Source organism: Capsicum annuum, chromosome 8 (genome assembly GCF_002878395.1).
Source record: "Capsicum annuum cultivar UCD-10X-F1 chromosome 8, UCD10Xv1.1, whole genome shotgun sequence".
Taxonomy (NCBI): Eukaryota; Viridiplantae; Streptophyta; class Magnoliopsida; order Solanales; family Solanaceae; genus Capsicum; species Capsicum annuum.
The window spans coordinates 171,285,464-171,303,196 of NC_061118.1; the positions used below are offsets into that span (position 1 = coordinate 171,285,464).

At 36.1% G+C, this 17,733-nt stretch overlaps 4 protein-coding genes across 5 annotated transcripts; 3 read left to right on the forward strand and 1 right to left on the reverse strand.

Moving 5' to 3' along the window:
- Positions 1–1,884: 1,884 nt before the first annotated feature.
- On the forward strand, positions 1,885–5,867 carry LOC107880030 (COBRA-like protein 1). Its single transcript, XM_016726954.2, has 6 exons — positions 1,885–2,685; positions 2,788–2,867; positions 3,196–3,649; positions 3,958–4,117; positions 4,232–4,479; positions 4,915–5,867. Exons 1-6 carry the CDS (start codon positions 2,610–2,612, stop codon positions 5,217–5,219), a joined length of 1,323 nt encoding a protein of 440 aa, XP_016582440.1. The 5' UTR covers positions 1,885–2,609; the 3' UTR covers positions 5,220–5,867.
- A 381-nt stretch (positions 5,868–6,248) lies between these two features.
- LOC107840524 (5'-methylthioadenosine/S-adenosylhomocysteine nucleosidase) lies at positions 6,249–11,908 on the forward strand. 2 transcript variants are annotated; one of them, XM_047395195.1, is made up of 9 exons: positions 6,356–6,518; positions 6,634–6,697; positions 7,722–7,813; positions 8,161–8,267; positions 8,523–8,597; positions 9,026–9,100; positions 10,565–10,657; positions 11,120–11,146; positions 11,330–11,471. In XM_047395195.1, exons 1-8 carry the CDS (start codon positions 6,416–6,418, stop codon positions 11,123–11,125), a joined length of 615 nt encoding a protein of 204 aa, XP_047251151.1. In that variant the 5' UTR covers positions 6,356–6,415; the 3' UTR covers positions 11,126–11,146; positions 11,330–11,471. The 2 variants fall into 2 exon arrangements, with proteins under 2 accessions (XP_016539895.1, XP_047251151.1); XM_016684409.2 differs by lacking the exon at positions 11,120–11,146 and having other exon boundaries at positions 6,249–6,518; positions 11,330–11,908.
- A 139-nt stretch (positions 11,909–12,047) lies between these two features.
- Positions 12,048–14,626, forward strand: LOC107880032 (type III polyketide synthase B). The gene is made up of 3 exons (XM_016726955.2): positions 12,048–12,693; positions 13,205–13,796; positions 14,174–14,626. The coding sequence occupies exons 1-3, from the start codon at positions 12,516–12,518 to the stop codon at positions 14,571–14,573; spliced, it is 1,170 nt and encodes a 389-aa protein (XP_016582441.1). The 5' UTR covers positions 12,048–12,515; the 3' UTR covers positions 14,574–14,626.
- A 598-nt stretch (positions 14,627–15,224) lies between these two features.
- On the reverse strand, positions 15,225–16,955 carry LOC107840525 (snakin-2). The gene is made up of 3 exons (XM_016684410.2): positions 16,732–16,955; positions 16,421–16,466; positions 15,225–15,707 (listed from the first exon to the last, which is right to left on the reverse strand). Exons 1-3 carry the CDS (start codon positions 16,816–16,818, stop codon positions 15,526–15,528), a joined length of 315 nt encoding a protein of 104 aa, XP_016539896.1. The 5' UTR covers positions 16,819–16,955; the 3' UTR covers positions 15,225–15,525.
- Between the last annotated feature and the right edge of the window lie 778 nt (positions 16,956–17,733).

Here is a 17,733-nt window from a genome sequence, read left to right on the forward strand (position 1 = left end):
CTTAAGAATCCAAGAATATGGTAATCTTGGACCCTTAACACTACACACAACGGTTAACCTAAATCTTGGACCCTTAACACTACACACAACGGTTAACCTAACTCCTACGTTGACACAAGAGGAACTTTACCTCCTCTAAACACCAACGTCTCAAGCCAACATTGCAACACAAGTGATATCCACACTTGTTGTCCTCATTTCGGTGTGGTGGCTATTCCAAGCCCCACAACTAAAGGTGTTTCATGTTTCAAGTCTTACATCAATGAACAACTAATGAGAAAAAGACCTAAAATGTTCTATTTATATTCTATTATAAGACAAGGCAAAATGACAACAATGCCCTTAAAGGGTGGGGTGGCCATGAAGAGCATTTGGACCCAATGAAGTGACCAAAATACCCTTAATGAAGATGACCAAATCATGACCCATTAAGTGTTGTTCAAAACCGTGAGTCCTCAAGTTTTCGATGCTCCAAGCAATCTTCCACACACGGCCTTGCTTGTGCTCAAAATGGATCTTCCTTGCATATTCTTGTGCCCTCGGGGTGACCAAGTCTTGAGCCTTTAAATGATGACCTCCAATCATGTCCTCGAAAATTAAGGTAACCATTTGACTTGTATCAGAGGGAGAGCCCTCCAACTCAAGCACGAAATCAATGTTGGGAAGCCCGTTCCCACCGCGCTCACTGCCCGACTGGCTTGCCAGCGGTAGTGGGAATTCTGTCGTTTCCTACTCAAAGACTTGGTTGGATGCGGGATCTACTCTACGAGGAGCGGTATAGACTCCATGTTGCCTCCATTTTTTGGCTAATACCGTCTGGTATATTATTTTCCAAGTAATTCTTCAGCTCACCGATAGGTATTACACGCTCCAAAAAGCCAAAATGTCTCAAGTCGGCAGGCAGCCCTCTACCATCTATCCCATTGCATTCCATCGTCTCGTATTGTACTGTGCCTTATCAGACCAGATTCATTCAATTGAACCCACACTCAAAGGAGGACCACAAGCTCGGGGCTCGACGAAACAGAAAGTTTCAGCATGTTGTTTACCGGGAAGGATCGAACCATGGGAACGAATCTACAGGGCTATCACCTTCTTTGGCAAGATCTTCCAATCTTTTCACAATTACAGTTCACTGCGCTCGCTTTTTCGTTGTGGGTTGCTTCGTGCAAGACATTGGTTAGGACCAACGAGTCACACGACAGGTGCATGATCTACTTTGCACGAAAATTTGTGGTCTTAAATATATCATGAATTTTTTCGTAGTTATAAATCATTTCAGTGAGGGTAGAACAGAACGTTTGAAGTTAATTTATTACAAAAAATGAATAGATGTCATTCTTCTTGAAATGAAATAAAAACAAATAGTGTTACATAAATTGGGATGGAGGGACTACTACTTTGTGAAAATAGATGCACATTAGTATAGGTATATGTTACTAAATTTTTTCAATCAAATATAAAGGTGCAAGCACATGTAAAGGTGTATTTATGAGATGGCGAAGAAAAATAAAACTCAACTATAGACTATAATACCACTCTCTCCGTCTCCGTCTCAAATTATATGAGTAGTTTGATTCGGCAAGGAGTTTAAGAAAGAAAAACTTTTGAAATTTGTAGTTTAAAATAAGTCATAGATATTTGTGTCACTATAAATCATTTCATTAAAGGTAAAATGAATATTTTAAAGCTAAAATGTTGCTATATTTATTTTTTTCGGGATTGATCAAAAAGGCAACCGAGGAGTAATAGTTTCACAAAGCCTTTTGATTGTTCAGAATGTTGTGCGATGCTGCGTTTCTGATTTTGACGGGATAGATGACATACTTCACCTTTAACCAAAGGTCTAAAGCCGAAAACAATAATAATGTGGAATTTTGACAATCATGATCAAATATCTGTTTTATGTTCCAAGATCAAGATTCCTGTTTTGTCTGCAAGTGTGAGGTCATTCTGTGACTCATACATGAATAATAAAATATTGATAAAGGAGTAAGTCAACTATGTGATTAGAGTTGACATTTGGAGGATAAATAGTAAACTTTGAATTTATCTATCAATAAAAGATGTAACCATTTCATGTTTACCTCGAAATCTCAGCTAAACAAAAGTTTAGTTATTACATTGGAACTTCTGAAAGGATAACTCATGCTTTGTTTAACTTTCTTGCATATTGCATGTTTGCCTCCATACCAAAAGGATGTTGGAAAGGACAAAAGGTCCTTGTGAAGACATCTTTTATTGGTTAAATACGCAAATATCATGACTGAGTAGTTAAATACTCGAATATCATGAGTTAGTAGTTAGTTAAGTATCTGAGAAAAAGTTCCATAGTCTAATGTGTTTTGTCCTTTTTGAATCTGTCTATTAACATTCTGTTGATATTTCCAATGGTCTTCTGCTTTGTTACAACCAAACATTGTGGATTTAGTTCCAAGATGGACTGTTCCACAAACTCTTAGAATCTTCTTTGCTACTATTATCAGCGGTGAATTTATAGGCAAATGGTGCTCTTGGTTGAATGTTGAGTTGTTTACGTTGAGGACTAGGGATTCTACTTCTGAAGAACTATATCTCTGTCCCAAATAATTGCTCTTTCAGAAAGGATCATGGACTTGATCAGTTTTGGCCCAGGGTGGTTTCCCTTGATATTGGTTTTGATAACTACTATGTGCAATCCTTCAGGCAACACTCTTTTCCTTTCTTCTTTTTGCTTCTATTTTGCAAATAGTAAATATACTAGCCACTTGTTTCTTTGTTAAGTTGGGTGCTTTTTCTTAATTCCAGATTGCTATGATCCTCTAGATCCTATTGGAAATATTGCAGTTACCTACGACATTGTTAGGTGGACAGAAGATGGTTACCAGGTCAGGAAATTAACTCTTAGAATTAGTCCCAATATTTAGTATTTTAATTGAGGTAGATAGACTTCATCAATTTTGGGTTACGTTTTGGGATTGCGTAGGGTCCAACATTCATTTTGTTAACACGATATCAGAGTCATTACCCATGCTCGTGTTACAAGGCCTGGGTGTGCATTCGGGAGGGGAGGGGAAGGTTCACCTCATGAGCTAGCTTTTGAGGTTTAAGTCCAAGGTTCATTTTCTTAGTAGTATCATTGAGGCCAAATTTTATATATGTTGATCAGTTTATATTAGTAATTCGTTGCTCTCTAACTTGACTGTAATGCTTCAGGCAAGGATAACTATTCAAAACCACTATCAGTATAGGCACATCGAGAAACCAGGCTGGCAACTAGGTTGGGCATGGGCAGCTAGTGAGGTTATTTGGTCAATGTCTGGTGCTTTTGCCACTCAACAAGGGAATTGTTCAAACTTCAAGTCGGAAATTCCACATTGTTGCAAGAAAGATCCTATTATAGTCGACCTCGCACCAGAAGCTCCACCAGAGAAAAGATCAGATGGCTGCTGTCATGGTGGATATCTTGCTGCCTCAGCTATTAATCCTTCCAATTCTTTCGCATCCTTTGAGATGAAAGTTGGAAACTTGAGGGGCAATTATACAGCTCACAGGCCTCTAAATCTCACTCTAATGGCTCCAGGACCTGGTTATACTTGTGATGAATTTGTGGACACAGATCCAACAACATCTTCGGTTATAGAAGGACAAAGACAAGAACAAGTAATCAGTAAGTATTCTATTTGGAAACTTATACTACTAATTAATTAGTACGGAGGAAGTTGAAGAGCCATTTTATGGAACAACAACAACATACCCAGAGTAATCCCACAAGTGGGGTTTGGGGAGGGTAGTGTACGCAGCCATCCCCCTACCTTGTGAAGGTAGAAAGGTTGTTTCGGATAGACCCTCGGCTCAAGAGAAACATATCAAAATTCAATTGGTCTAGCATTGCAGAATACCCTCATTTTTTAAGTGTTCACTGTAAAGTATTAGATAGGCCACTAAATCCCTTTTCTTCTTTGTTATTGCATTCAGGGACATGGAAATCAACATGCACCTACTCAACTTTCTTGGCCAACAAATCGCCAACCTGTTGTGTTTCTCTTTCAACATTTTACAATCCTGAGGTGACACCATGCCGTTTGTGTAGCTGTGGATGTAAATTAGCTGACAAGGAGGCAAAATCATGCATTGGGTTGGTAACTAAGCAAAACAGCCTTTTAGTAGGATGAAATACATCTGAAATACTTCAATTTTGACCATTTTGCATAGATAACTGAGATTGTTGTGGTTTATATACGTGGAACAGACAAAGCTCGTCATCACCATATGAGCGCGAGCTACTTCAGTGTACTGATCATATGTGTCCACTACGGGTTCACTGGCACATCAAGAAGAATTACAGGTATCATTGGAGGGTGAAACTGACCATTTCCAACTACAACTTACGTAAAAACTATTCCAACTGGAATGTGGTAGTCCAACATCCTGGTTTTAGCCATCAGGCAACTGTCTTCAGCTTCAACAACACAATGCTCCCTACTGTTGGTGTCCCAGGTATTTGCTCTATATTTAAGTCATGCTACAGTAATTGAACTTTACCAACTGTGACGGAAAAATCAAAAATAAATTTTCACATTTAAGTAACTATACCACTACAACAGTAAGTCACAAAACTTTACCAAAGTTACATTGATGAATGATGCGCAGGTTCTGCCGTTATAGTGAGTAAAACATAATGCTAACTGACTTTAATGGACAAAGTTCAATTACTTTAACATGGCATGAAGTAATAATATAGGGGATAAATTTCAGTGATTAAACGTGACATCTACCCGACTATCCCAACTCTGATCATGAGCGATTAGACTAAAATGCCAATGTGTATGGTGATATGTGAAATCAGGATAGAAGAGATACCTCTTTTTGCGCCTTTAATTGTTAAATCAAGTTTGTTTTTCACTTGTTCTTATGTGATTAATGTTAATGCAGATGAAGTTGCACTCTTCTGGGGTTTAGACTTCTACAACGATGCATTGTTGCAAGCTGAAGAAACACAAGTAGGATCTGTGACGACAGAGATACTTTTACGTAAGGACATGAGCTCATTTACACTCAGTAATGGATGGGCATTTCCAAGAAGAGTATATTTCAATGGCGAGAACTGCGAAATGCCCCTTCCACAGATTTTCCCTATGCTTCCAAATGGTTACTCAAATGTAAAACCTTGTAGTAGCCATCTTTCTGTTCTACTATTGATATATTTGACTTACGAAACACTTAACTTCTGGTCCTAGATCAAGATTTTGCATCTTCCACCTTATGATTACCTTCAGTATCCCACCTCATGAGAATCAACTTCACTGCTCCTATTGGTATGCCGAAGGTGAGAAATCATCAATTAAATGATACAAATGAAAACGAGGCCGTGAAAACAAGGACCATTGGTTGTAATTGGCTTCTGTTCTTGTACCAATGTGTAAACAGATGGCTAACCAGCATCCTGTGGTTACATTTATTTTGTCTTCTCTCATTTGGGTACGCGGAAAATAAAACCATTTCTTGTAAAAGCCACATAAGCGTATCAGATTCACCAGAGGAACTCACAGGTACTACGAGAGCCCTCTGTCCCAACTCCAACTCCCACGCATCTAAGAAGCTTACATGGTTCGCCGGTTCCATAGAAAACTCTCATTTGTTGAAGCTGGTTCTTGAAGTTAAAGGGACAGGATACAACGTTTTCCATTTGCAAATTCTTCTGCCAAAATTTCCCAGTGTGACTTTTCCCTTCATGCACATTTCATCACTGTGCTACCTGACTAGGTTCACTAAATTTATGCAGAAACATTTTTTGTAATGTGTAAACCTGTTCAAAAAATAAAAACAGTTTTACGTGTTTAATTCAAAATGAATTAACGTTGAGTATGGAACCATATATTGCGGGAAATCTCTTGATGGATAGGTCAAATATTTTAGAATTAATATAAAAGTACAACCTAAAATTGTTTGCAAACTTTTTATTTGTAGAATTAATATTTCAAAAAAAGACTTTCAATAAGAAGCATCTAAAAAACGAAAAAAAAAAAAAAACTCTACTGTTTCTATTCCGTCATTTCTAATTCTTAAAAATAATTAAATAACTTTGGAGAAAATAAAAATTATATAATAGTAGTATAGGTATAGTGCCATTTCAAGCAATTTATCATGTCAAAAAAAAAAAAAGAAAAATGTGGCATGAATCGAAACGAATAACGTATTTTTGCTTGGTTTAATTGAATTGAGACATATATTAATCATTAAAGTACAAAATGTAGATTCTTCCAGATTTATTAAAAATGATCGACAGCAACTTGCCTAATTTCAATTGGATCTTTTGTCGGGTCGGTGAAACATATGGGCCCTTTTAATCCACATTTTTAGTTAAAGCCCATCGTACTAATTACCAATTCCATTCTCAATTTCTCAATTGAAAAAAAAAAAAGAAAAAGTAAAAATGGCTCCTCCTCACGGTGAAAAGTCAACAGAAGTCAAGGAGGAGCCCTCCGCCGTTTCCTCCGTCGATAACCGCCCTATCTCCACCATCGTCTTCATCATCGGTAAAAAAAAAAATTTGAACTTGCTCTGTTTGCTTTATACGTGTAATTGCTTCGTTAGATTATTAGTAAACGAAATCGTGTTGACTGTAAAACTTTTTATCTGTGAAATCGTCAGCTATGCAAACGGAGGCGTTACCGCTTGTAAACAAATTTCAGCTTACTGAGGACGTTGATTCCGTGTAAGCTTCCTTTGTTCTTATTTGAAATGAAGAAATCATGTACAAATTACTGCTAAAAAAAGTTAGAAATTTTGCCTTTCTCGTTTGCGTTTTCGGGTATTAGTCTCTTATCTATCAAAAGATCAAGTATCAGAGAACTAAATGCATCAAAGTTTAGTTGTTATTTTGGACATGACTTGTTCAGTTTTGAAATATAATCTACATATTTTAATAGATCACAATTTCATAGCTAAAATATTCATTAAAAATGTCGAAATATGTAAGCAAAGGTAAAAAGAATTTGTCTTTTTTCTTTTGAATTAGAATGATGAGTATTCACTTAGAGATTATTAAACTAGACATGTGAAGTAAACAACAGTAGTTGAAGAAATGAAAATAGTAGTTATTAGATAAGTTTTGAGCTGGTATATTTTTTAGATGCTAGAGCTTTGACCAGCAAGAACGTTTGTAGCTTGTCTATTGGTATGCCATATATCAATGCTGATTTACTTAATCAACTTTGTCATTTAGGTAATTAAAGTTTTAAGCTTTATAACATTTATAATTTTGGAGAAATAACTAGTGACGAGTTGTCCTGGGCAATAAGAGGGAGTCATACATAAAGAAGATTATAGCATGTGACGAAAGATTGGAATAATTTGCAAATAAAAATATCCATGAAAAGTATGTTTTCAATGTGACAACAAATGTTGCAGTGTTTACTTATTGAATCATGTGGATCTGGTATTAGGTTGCATGTTAAAAAATTTAGCAAGATTATGATGTGTTGCTATGTATTAATACTATTCAAACTGAAAATATTTTGAGGATGATTCACATGATTTAGAAAAAAGAATGATATTATTCGAAGATAAGTTTTGTAAGAGTTTTTGCCTTGTTGGATTCTTTCAAAAGATCTGGCAATTTTATTGTTATGATGGCCAGGAACCTCTAAATTTCCGTGTTTTCAATTGTAAAGTGACAATACTTGGTGGTTTGTTCTATTGTCTCTTCTTGGATTTAATATCTGATGTGCCCAATGCAGGTTCCCAAAGGGAGTCCCTTGGGTGCGGTTCTATGGTAATTACAAGGGTTTCGCCATTAATATTGTCTGTCCTGGGAAAGACCCAGCATTGGGTAGGGTGTTTTGATCTTAACAATATTTGCTTTGCTGTTTTCATCTTATGAACGTGGCTGATTATATAACAATGCATGAGCATATTGTTTCCATATTTGAGATAGCAAACTTTATCATCAGTAAGACGGTAACAATCTTTTTTTTTTTTCCTTTGAAGTGTTAGCAGGCTGTGTATTGCCTCATTTAGTGGTAGGACATAGTTTCACCAACTAGTTCTTACAACTTTCAGAAGGGGAATTTTCTTTCATGTTTGTGTGTCTTCGTATATATCTTGAATTGTTTATATGTATCAAATCTAGTTGTGTCCTAAAGTTTGTCGAACTAACTTATGAATGGTCTGACACAGGGGTCGATGGTGTGGGCACGGTTTCTATATCTCTTGTGACATATGCTTCTGTCCAAGCATTAAAGCCAGACCTCATCATAAATGCTGGCACAGCAGGTGGATTTGGGGTATGATTTGTGCTATAGATCCTGATATAATCTCCCTTTCCTCTTTCGCTGATACTTTGTCTTCCTAATAATTTGTCTCATCTCTCTTATTTGGTGCCAATAAGATTAATTGTCAAAGGAAAAGGGACAACCTTGTTGGTACTGGAAGATTTCAGGACTGATTAGTTGAAATTTTCATTTCTAATCTCCTCTATGTTGAGCAAACATAAGTTATTCTTTGGGTATGTTATTTCTTACACGTTTACTTATTTTCAGGCCAAAGGTGCTTCAATTGGAGATGTTTTTCTTTCATCAGAAGTTGCTTTCCATGACAGAAGAATACCAATCCCGGTAGTGTTCATTTTCCATCCCCGCTGCATGTCTTTTGTATTCCATTATTGTTCAAGAAACATATGGAATGTGGGAAACTGGATCAAAGTTGACACTTTTTTTTGATAAGGTAGATATAGATCTAGATCAAATTTGACTCTAGGTTGACAAACTATTTACCTTTGCCTCTATGCCCTCTAACAAGAGATCACAATTCCTGTTATTATTGTGGCTAAACTTCTACAGTTTACATCTTTTCCGGTATATTTACTGGACATGGTGCTTCTACTGTTTTAAGGAGATGGGGATTGATAACCTAGTGAAAGAAATCCCTGATTATTTACTGGAATCCTCAACTGATGATTCACCTAATTTATGATTTGATATTTTTTTGTGATGTCATGGACGACAAGCTAAAGGTCTTTGGGTTCTCTCATATATATGTGTAGGTATTTGATATATATGGAGTTGGTTCCCGGAAGGCTTTTGCTACACCCAATCTTCTGAAGGAGCTTAACCTGAAGGTAAATACTGTTCACCTGTGCAGATTAAGAACCAAATGTAATTAGCTCATGGCTCACATTCTTTGATATCTATCCTTGTGTATGGCTGGTGAATGTACTTTATTAGATTGTGGTTTTAGTTTCTTTGTCGTTAAGTTAATAGATAGTGCACCGGGCTGTCCTTTTTTAGATTGTTCTTTGTCATTCTGTCAAGTTGGATTTGGGCACGTTGTGTCATTAATGAACAGATTTAAACATACTCCACCTCAAATCCAAACTAATTTTTGTTGGTTATATGAATTCTTAACACCCATTCCTCTCCATTTTGATTCATTTATATGAAACCTTCTTTTCTTGGATTGGTGAGTGATATCTTAATGTGAAAAATGGTGCTGATGTTCTATCAGATGTGGTCTTTTACTATATCATTAAGTGTTTCCATGGTCAACGTAATGCCAATACCTGTACTCTATCTGCTATCTTCTTTCAGGATACTACACTTGAGTATTGACAATCTAGATAAGATTTACCAAATTAAGGTACGGTAATTTTTCTTGTTTGAGAATGAGAAGTAACATACACGTGGTAACTTTTCATGCAGTGATGTCCACCGGTTCACATGGCCTATAGGATATACAACAACAACATACCCAATGTATTTCCACACAGTGGGGTCTGGGGAGGGTAAAGTGTAAGCGGACCATACCACTACCTCAGGTGAAGTAGAGAGAGGTTGTTTCCGATAGACCTCCGGCTCAGGACTGATAATAGTATAACAAACACAACATAAAAGTATATAAACTAATACAGTAGGCAAAATAAACTAACTCTGCTAGATAATACAGTAAACAATACAACCACAAGATAATACTATAAACTATCTATTTTAAATCATAAACATCACTCAAACAAATTACTCCTCCCCTACTGTCACAGACGCACCCCTACCCCCTAACCCTCACCCTAATCCGCGTCCTCCACACCTTCCTATCAAGGGTCATTGTCCTCCGTAAGCTGTAACTACTCCATATCATGCCTAATCACCTCCATCCAATATTTTCTCGGCCTGCCTCTACCCCGCCTAAAACCATCCATACCCAAACTCTCACACCCCACCTATAGGATATAGTTTAGCAGTTTCTGTAATTAGGTGATTTGGATGCTCATGAATTGGAATGTGAAAATAGGAGTGCATGATTTCCTTTAAAAATATTTTCTTTCAGAAAGTGTATTAATGATCTGGATTTTACCTGATGTGGTTGAGAACCGTGTAAGACTTTTGGCTTACATGCCTTTTTGTCGACCTTGTTAATGTCCATGCGTACACTTGCTTCCATCATCATTGTTTCCCGACTAGCTTATAGTGCACATGTACTTGGAAAGACATTAGTTCTACTTGGGCGTATTCTAATAGCATTGAACTGTTTCCTGATTAAAAAGACATTTAATTTAATTTATCATGAAATTTCTCTCTTCTCATTTCAGGTTGGCAAGCTGTCTACTGGTGACTCTCTAGACATGTCTCCAGTGGATGAAGCAGCTATCGTTGCAAATGATGCAACAGTTAAAGACATGGAGGTAATGTCTAAATTTACGATGATAGCTTTTGTGAGGACTTGGAGAAACTAATCCCCCGCACATTCTGTAGTCTATTTCTGGTCATTTTGTTCCAACTATTGAGTGGATAACGCTGTAGAGGTTGGTCAAATAATGTTATTTTGGCCATTAGTATGTTCGTCTAGGATGCACTTATTTTGAGAAAATAGTATCCAAGGGTAGTAACTTAGCTCCACACACTTAGTAGATTATATAAACTCTCGTCTTACGTTCACCTTTTAACAACAACATACCCAGTGTAATCTGGGGAGGGTAAGCTGTACGAACTTTCGCAATCGAGAAATATCTACTGGCGCACGTGCTATTGGAGAACAATTAGCCAATGTAGATTTACGTTTGGGGAGGGTAAGCTGTACAGACCTTACCCCCCTACCTTTGAAGGTTCACCTTTTCAATAATACAAGTTAAATTGTTCTCTTTCAGGCATGATTGATGGTACTGCTAGGCATGGTATTTGCAAACTCTAATCTCAAGCTGAATTGTGCCTAGTGTTCAATGTAGCTTTCATTTTTTGCCCTCTAATTCAAGACTGAAATTTTACGAACCTAAGTACTGTGTTCATTTAGCCTTGCTCTCTTGTTAGGGTATGCATTCTGCTCGTTTTTCTGATCCAATGTATTTTTTGGGTTTTAGGGAGCAGCCGTAGCTTATGTGGCAGATCTGTTGAAAGTTCCTGTCATTTTTCTGAAAGCTGTGACAGACATTGTGGATGGTGATAAACCAACACCGGAAGAGTTTTTGGCAAATCTGGCAGCAGTAACCGCTGCACTTGATCAAACTGCCACCCAAGTAGTTGATTATATCAGTGGGAAATGCTTACTGGAACTGTGATCTAATCTTTTTTCATCCTGTGCATGCTTCATTCTTCCGGGAAATCTGGCGGCTGTAACTGCTGCACTTGATCAAACTGCTACCCGAGTAGTTCCGAGTAGTTGGATTACATCAGTGGGAAATGATTGCTGGAACTATGATCTAATCTTATTTCATCCCGTGCTTCTTCTGTGGGAAGACCATATGACATCGTGTCTAGGTGATTTTTAGACTTCTAGGCAGTGAGAATGTTACTTTCCTTAGAACTGCATACTATGTTTCTACATTGCACTGGCCTCACAATGTTCCAACTAGTTTCTCTTAACGTACCTACTATTCTGAAACTGTTGTAAAACTAATGAGAATTGAGTTTTAAAATTTATGGAATTTATAGTTGGGGAAGAGAGTGGTGTTCCTATACAATAGTGGTTTTAATGAAATTATCTGCAAAGCACATGAACTATGCTTCAGCCCCTGAGGTCCAAGGTTGGATCAAAAACCTCCGTTTGCTCTTTCCCATTGATAATGAGTTCGTTTAATTTTTCTAATTTTTAATATCCTGATTTTAATTTTCTTAAAAGATGATTCTCGACTTTAGTATAACAATATGAATATTAATGGCATAGTATTATGGATGACCGATTATGAGTAGGGCAAAAGTCCCAACTCATAGAAGAGCCTAGGCTGTAACATATGTAAGGGAATGGTGTCTCTTTGTTGTTGCTTAAGGTTGCAACTTCAACTTCTTACCAGAATGCTACCAAACACGTATCAAGACCAGCGTACTAAATTGAGATGGAACTTTTGGACTTGCCAAAATCGTGAACATCTTGTTCCTCAACTAATCCCATAAACTCCATAAATAACAATATTTGAGCCCCTCTACAGTTTGATGATATATCTAAAACCTTTGTTCAGCTTAATTTATCTAAACATAAACTATTTAGCAATGTGTGTTATAAATAGAAAGTTGTGCACCTTCAAAGGGGGCAAGTAGTGAGTCGAGTACATGGGGAGATTGGAGAAGATGGAAGGCAAGAAGGAAATTAACTCCGGAAACGCTACCATTCTTGCTCTGGGCAAAGCCTTCCCTCACCAGCTTGTCATGCAAGAGTTTTTGGTTGATGGCTATTTCAAAAACACCAACTGCGATGATCCAGAACTCAAGCAAAGGCTCACTCGACTCTGTAATCTTTTCATTTCTTTCATCCTTTTAACCGTAAACATCTCAACTATATTGATTAGGAATGGAAAATAGCAAATCGGGACACTGTTAACTGGTTGAATTGTTTTTACGTTACACAATTTTGGTTAATCCTCATATCAGGTCAAGTTAGGTACAATGCCAATTTTCTTAACAAGACGTTAGAGCCAGACTAATGAGTCCGTTCATGTTTCTTGTTTTATCAATATAAACCCCCACATTATATTGTCTACGCACCAGATATCCCCTTCTAGGTGTGCGGTTGGGTGGATGGGGATGTTAAATGTCGCACATTGGTTGAGAGAATGTTCTGTTGTCTTGTATCGGACAATTTTTCGTCTCATGATCTAACTTTTGAGATCAAATTGAAAGCCCAATGCCCATTTTCAATGTCTTTGCACTATATAATAGCTACGCCATGTTCATGATGACATGAACCCGTTGTAAGTTTGTAACGACGACTTAGTACTGATTTGAGACCTTTAACTTTGCAGGCAAGACAACTACGGTAAAAACGAGGTACGTGGTAATGTCAGAGGAGATCTTAAAGAAGTATCCTGAGCTAGCAGTGGAAGGCCTTCCAACAGTAAAGCAAAGATTAGACATATGCAATGCAGCAGTTACAGAAATGGCAATTGAAGCCTCAAAATCTTGCATCAACAAATGGGGAAGGCCACTTTCAGACATTACACACGTAGTCTACGTTTCCTCAAGTGAAGCTAGGCTCCCAGGAGGGGATCTATACTTAGCAAAAGGACTCGGTTTAAGCCCTGATACTAAACGTGTCACGTTGTATTTTGCTGGTTGTTCTGGAGGAGTTGCGGGCCTTCGTGTTGCTAAAGACATTGCTGAGAATAATCCAGGGAGTAGAGTCTTGTTAGCCACTTCTGAGACAACTATAATTGGGTTCAAACCACCAAGTGTTGATAGGCCATATGATTTAGTTGGAGTGGCTCTTTTTGGTGATGGTGCTGGAGCTATGATAATCGGCTCCAACCCGATTCGAGATATCGAAAGGCCTCTTTTTGAATTGCATACTGCTATTCAGCATTTCTTGCCTGACACAGAAAAGATCATTGATGGCAGGTAATGTTGGCAAATTGGCCAATCAAAACGGATTAAATCAATAAACGAATCATGACCCAACTTCCCCTCCGGCCCCCTCGCCAAAGAAAAAGGTTCTTGGCTCAAGATGCATGGGTCAAACAGCGCCAAGTTTTTAACTTTTCAGATTTACCTTTGATGACGTACTTTAATAGCCACTAAAATGTCATGGCATGTTGTAGATAACAAGCTCTATACGTTTTTCTTTAGTAACTCCCTATATTTTTCTTGAATTATTAGTTTAACTTCTTTCAAATTTCTCTCTCTCCATATTTTTGTAGAGGGGCATAACATAACCCGTTTAAACTTGGACAGATAACTAAAACAAAAAGATTGATTTTGCCACCTCTAAATTGCAGGCTTACTGAAGAGGGAATTAGCTTCAAGCTAGAAAGAGAACTACCCCAGATAATTGAAGACAACATTGAGGATTTCTGTGACAAGTTAATAAGTAATTATACTGGAATAAATGATAGAGAATACAACAAGCTATTTTGGGCAGTTCATCCAGGTGGTCCTGCTATTTTAAACAGGCTAGAAAAGAAGCTGGAATTGTCACCTGACAAATTAAGTGCAAGTAGAAGAGCTTTGGCAGATTATGGAAATGCAAGTAGCAATACAATTGTGTATGTGCTAGAATACATGTTGGAGGAGAAAAGTGACAACAACAAACAAGATTCTGATTGGGGATTGATTCTTGCATTTGGTCCTGGAATCACATTTGAGGGTATTCTTACAAAGAATCTGACCAGTTACTGACCCTTGAAATTTTTTCCATTAGTCAATGAAATAAACGATATGTTAAAAGAGTACTTCTCTTGCTCTTAAGTTTATTGTTATTATTATTGAAGTTTTTTTACTGTCTATTCTATGATCGATATAATTTGTTTAAGAGGAATGAAGTCTCTTAGAATTACTCTTCAATAACGTTATGCTAAATTTTGAATGTCATTCACGTTTATGGTTACATAATTAACTAGTAACGTCGTAAAACAAACTTTTATTGACATCAATTCAATTAAAAGCTAAAGATTATACTCCCTCCCTTTTAAAAAAAAATGACCTACTTTCATTTTTAATTCGTTTCAAAATAAATGATCTTTTTTCTTTTTTGATAATATTTTAATTTCAATTTTACACGTGACATGCTTAAAATCACAAAATTGGAGGGCATTTTGGTATATTTAACACAATTTAAATTTAGGACCACAAGAATCAAAAATCTTTACTTTCTTAAATTTCGTACCAAGTCAAATTAAATCATTTTTTTTTAAACCAAGGGAGTATTACGGTTTGACCTTCTTGTGTGTACTGTGAGGTTTTTATTACTATTCGTAAAAGTCCACAGATATATATATACGTACTCTGCTTTAGATGGTTATGTGAAAAAGGGAACATGCAACAAAACTATACACAGACAAACTTCATATTTTATTCCACACATCTCACATAATAATACAAATATTACAAACTTTATTAACCAATGAAGATGATACAATTCCTCAAAAACAAATTAAAAGACAAAAGAAGTAGGATACGTACAGACATTTAATGGATTTTGAATATTGATACAATACCGACGGACCGAGCAATATATATACTACAACAACAATAACATACTCACTGCAATCCCACGAGCAGAGTCTGGACCGAATAATATACCAGTAAAGAATAGTAATGAGAAACCAATAAGTAGGTAGCAGAGGATATTTTAAGGGCATTTGCGTCTGTTGCCGTGAGTAGTCATATTGGCATAGCAAGGGCAAGTCTGAGTGTTGCCAGAAGTGCCAGGAGGAACACAGTTGCATCTAGCACAGCAAGTTCCACATGCCCTCTTACACAATCTTGGCCTTGACGATAATCGGCACCTCGCTGAACACTTTCCCCCACAATCTGAACATGTATATTGTCGGCGTATATAAGTTAAATCTTCCTTTAAAAAAAAACAAAAACGTACAGTCTATTTGAAGAAGAGCGTAAGTTTACGCTGATTGTATAAACAATACTGTGTGCATATATACAAAACTTATTACTCCCTCCGATTCATTTTATGTGTGATCATTTTTGCTTTTTTGTCTGTTTCAAAAAGAATGTCATCTTTCCTTATTTGGTAACTATTTAAAAATTCAATTCCACTTTTACTCTTATTGATCCCACTTATAAGGCCACTTAATTAAAAATAGTGATAGCATATTTTTTAATAAAGAACAATTTGGTAAAAACTATCAAGTCTTACTTATTTTTTAAACTTCGCGCCCAATCAAATCATGACACATAAAATAAGACGGAAGGGGCAATTTTTTTTAGAGTTACCTTATACGAAAAGCTTACTAACAGTATGATAATTTAAAGTGAAACAGGACATTATAAGTGGAAAAGGGGCTTTGTAAAGAAGGTGACAAAATGTTATATGGGCATCGAGTATAATTGTAGACTGTAGTGTCATAGCACATAAAAAGTATTTCTAGCAGTATATATAATAAAATAATTTGAAGTGAAATAGGACAATCGAGAATAAATTGTATATAATTAAAGGAGGTGATAGAATATTTGTATGACATTCGAGAAATTAATATTGCAAAACAATACATATATATGTAGCATACCGATTTTCTTGTAGGAATAAGCAGCTTCAGAAATAGCATTGCTGGCCTGCAAAAATCAAATATCATGAGCTGAATTAAACTTGAAAATTATTAAAGGAAAACTAACTTTGTAGAAAGTAAAAATAGATTATTTCACATATTAAAATTAATGAAGATATAATGACACTATGATTCGAATTATAACCTCTTGACTACTCAAACGTTCTCTCTTTAGAACATAAAAATTAAGTACGTAACATGAATAGTGAACCAAATTTGCTCTTATTAAATTTTAATTTGAAGTAAAATAAGGAGTTAATAAAATTACTTACAACATGATCAGTTTGAATAGATTGAACTTGTTCGAGAAGGAGCAAGGAGAGAAATAATGAAGCAAGGAGAGCTTTAGAGATGGCCATTATTGGAAATTTGAAATAATTTTAGAAAGAAAAGATATTTGTCTACAATATGATAAGCTTTAATCTTTTAGTGTGACTTGTGAAATTTGATTTGTAAAATGGGGTATTTATAGGGGGGAAAATAGTGGAAGTGTGTGAGTTCATGTATATGAGGACAAATGGACAAATAAAATAGGAACACACAAAGCAAAAAAAGGAATATTATTACTTATAAAATCAAAAAGAATAAAGACAAATACGCGGAGGGTATCAATTATCATGCATGAGATTTTTTTGTACGTAAAGCTTAATGATACTCTCTTCGTCGTGGTTCTTTTTTACATATTCCTTAAAAATTTATCTGTCCTTTTTACATGTTCCTTAAAAACATTAATTAGGAGAAGTTTTTAGCTATTTTATCTTTGATATCTGAATAATTATAACATCGTTCCACTGCCCACAATTGAAGTGTTTGTACGTATTCTTCAAGAACAATTACTATAAAAGATATAATGAAAAATCAATTAATTTTAGCTTGAACTTCTAAAGCGACAAATAATGTCAAACAGGGGTGGCATTACTTCATTAAGAAAAAAGCGACCGTCTTAGGCCCCTAAATTTGAGGGGCTTCATTTTTTAACACTAATAAATTATATACTTTTTTTAGAACAATATTAAATATTATTTGGAGAAAAAATATACTTTTATATAAAAAAGGAAAGAGTTATTAAAAAAGTTTGATATATCTAAAATACTATGTTAAAGAAAGATTAATGCATTGATTATATGATTAACAACAACAACAACAAACCCAGTGTATTCCCACATAGTAAGGTCTGGGAGGGTAAGATGTACGCAGTCCATACCACTACCTCCGGAGAAGTAGCAAGGCTGTTTTCGATAGACCCCCGGCTCAAGATAAGATAAGTAATCACA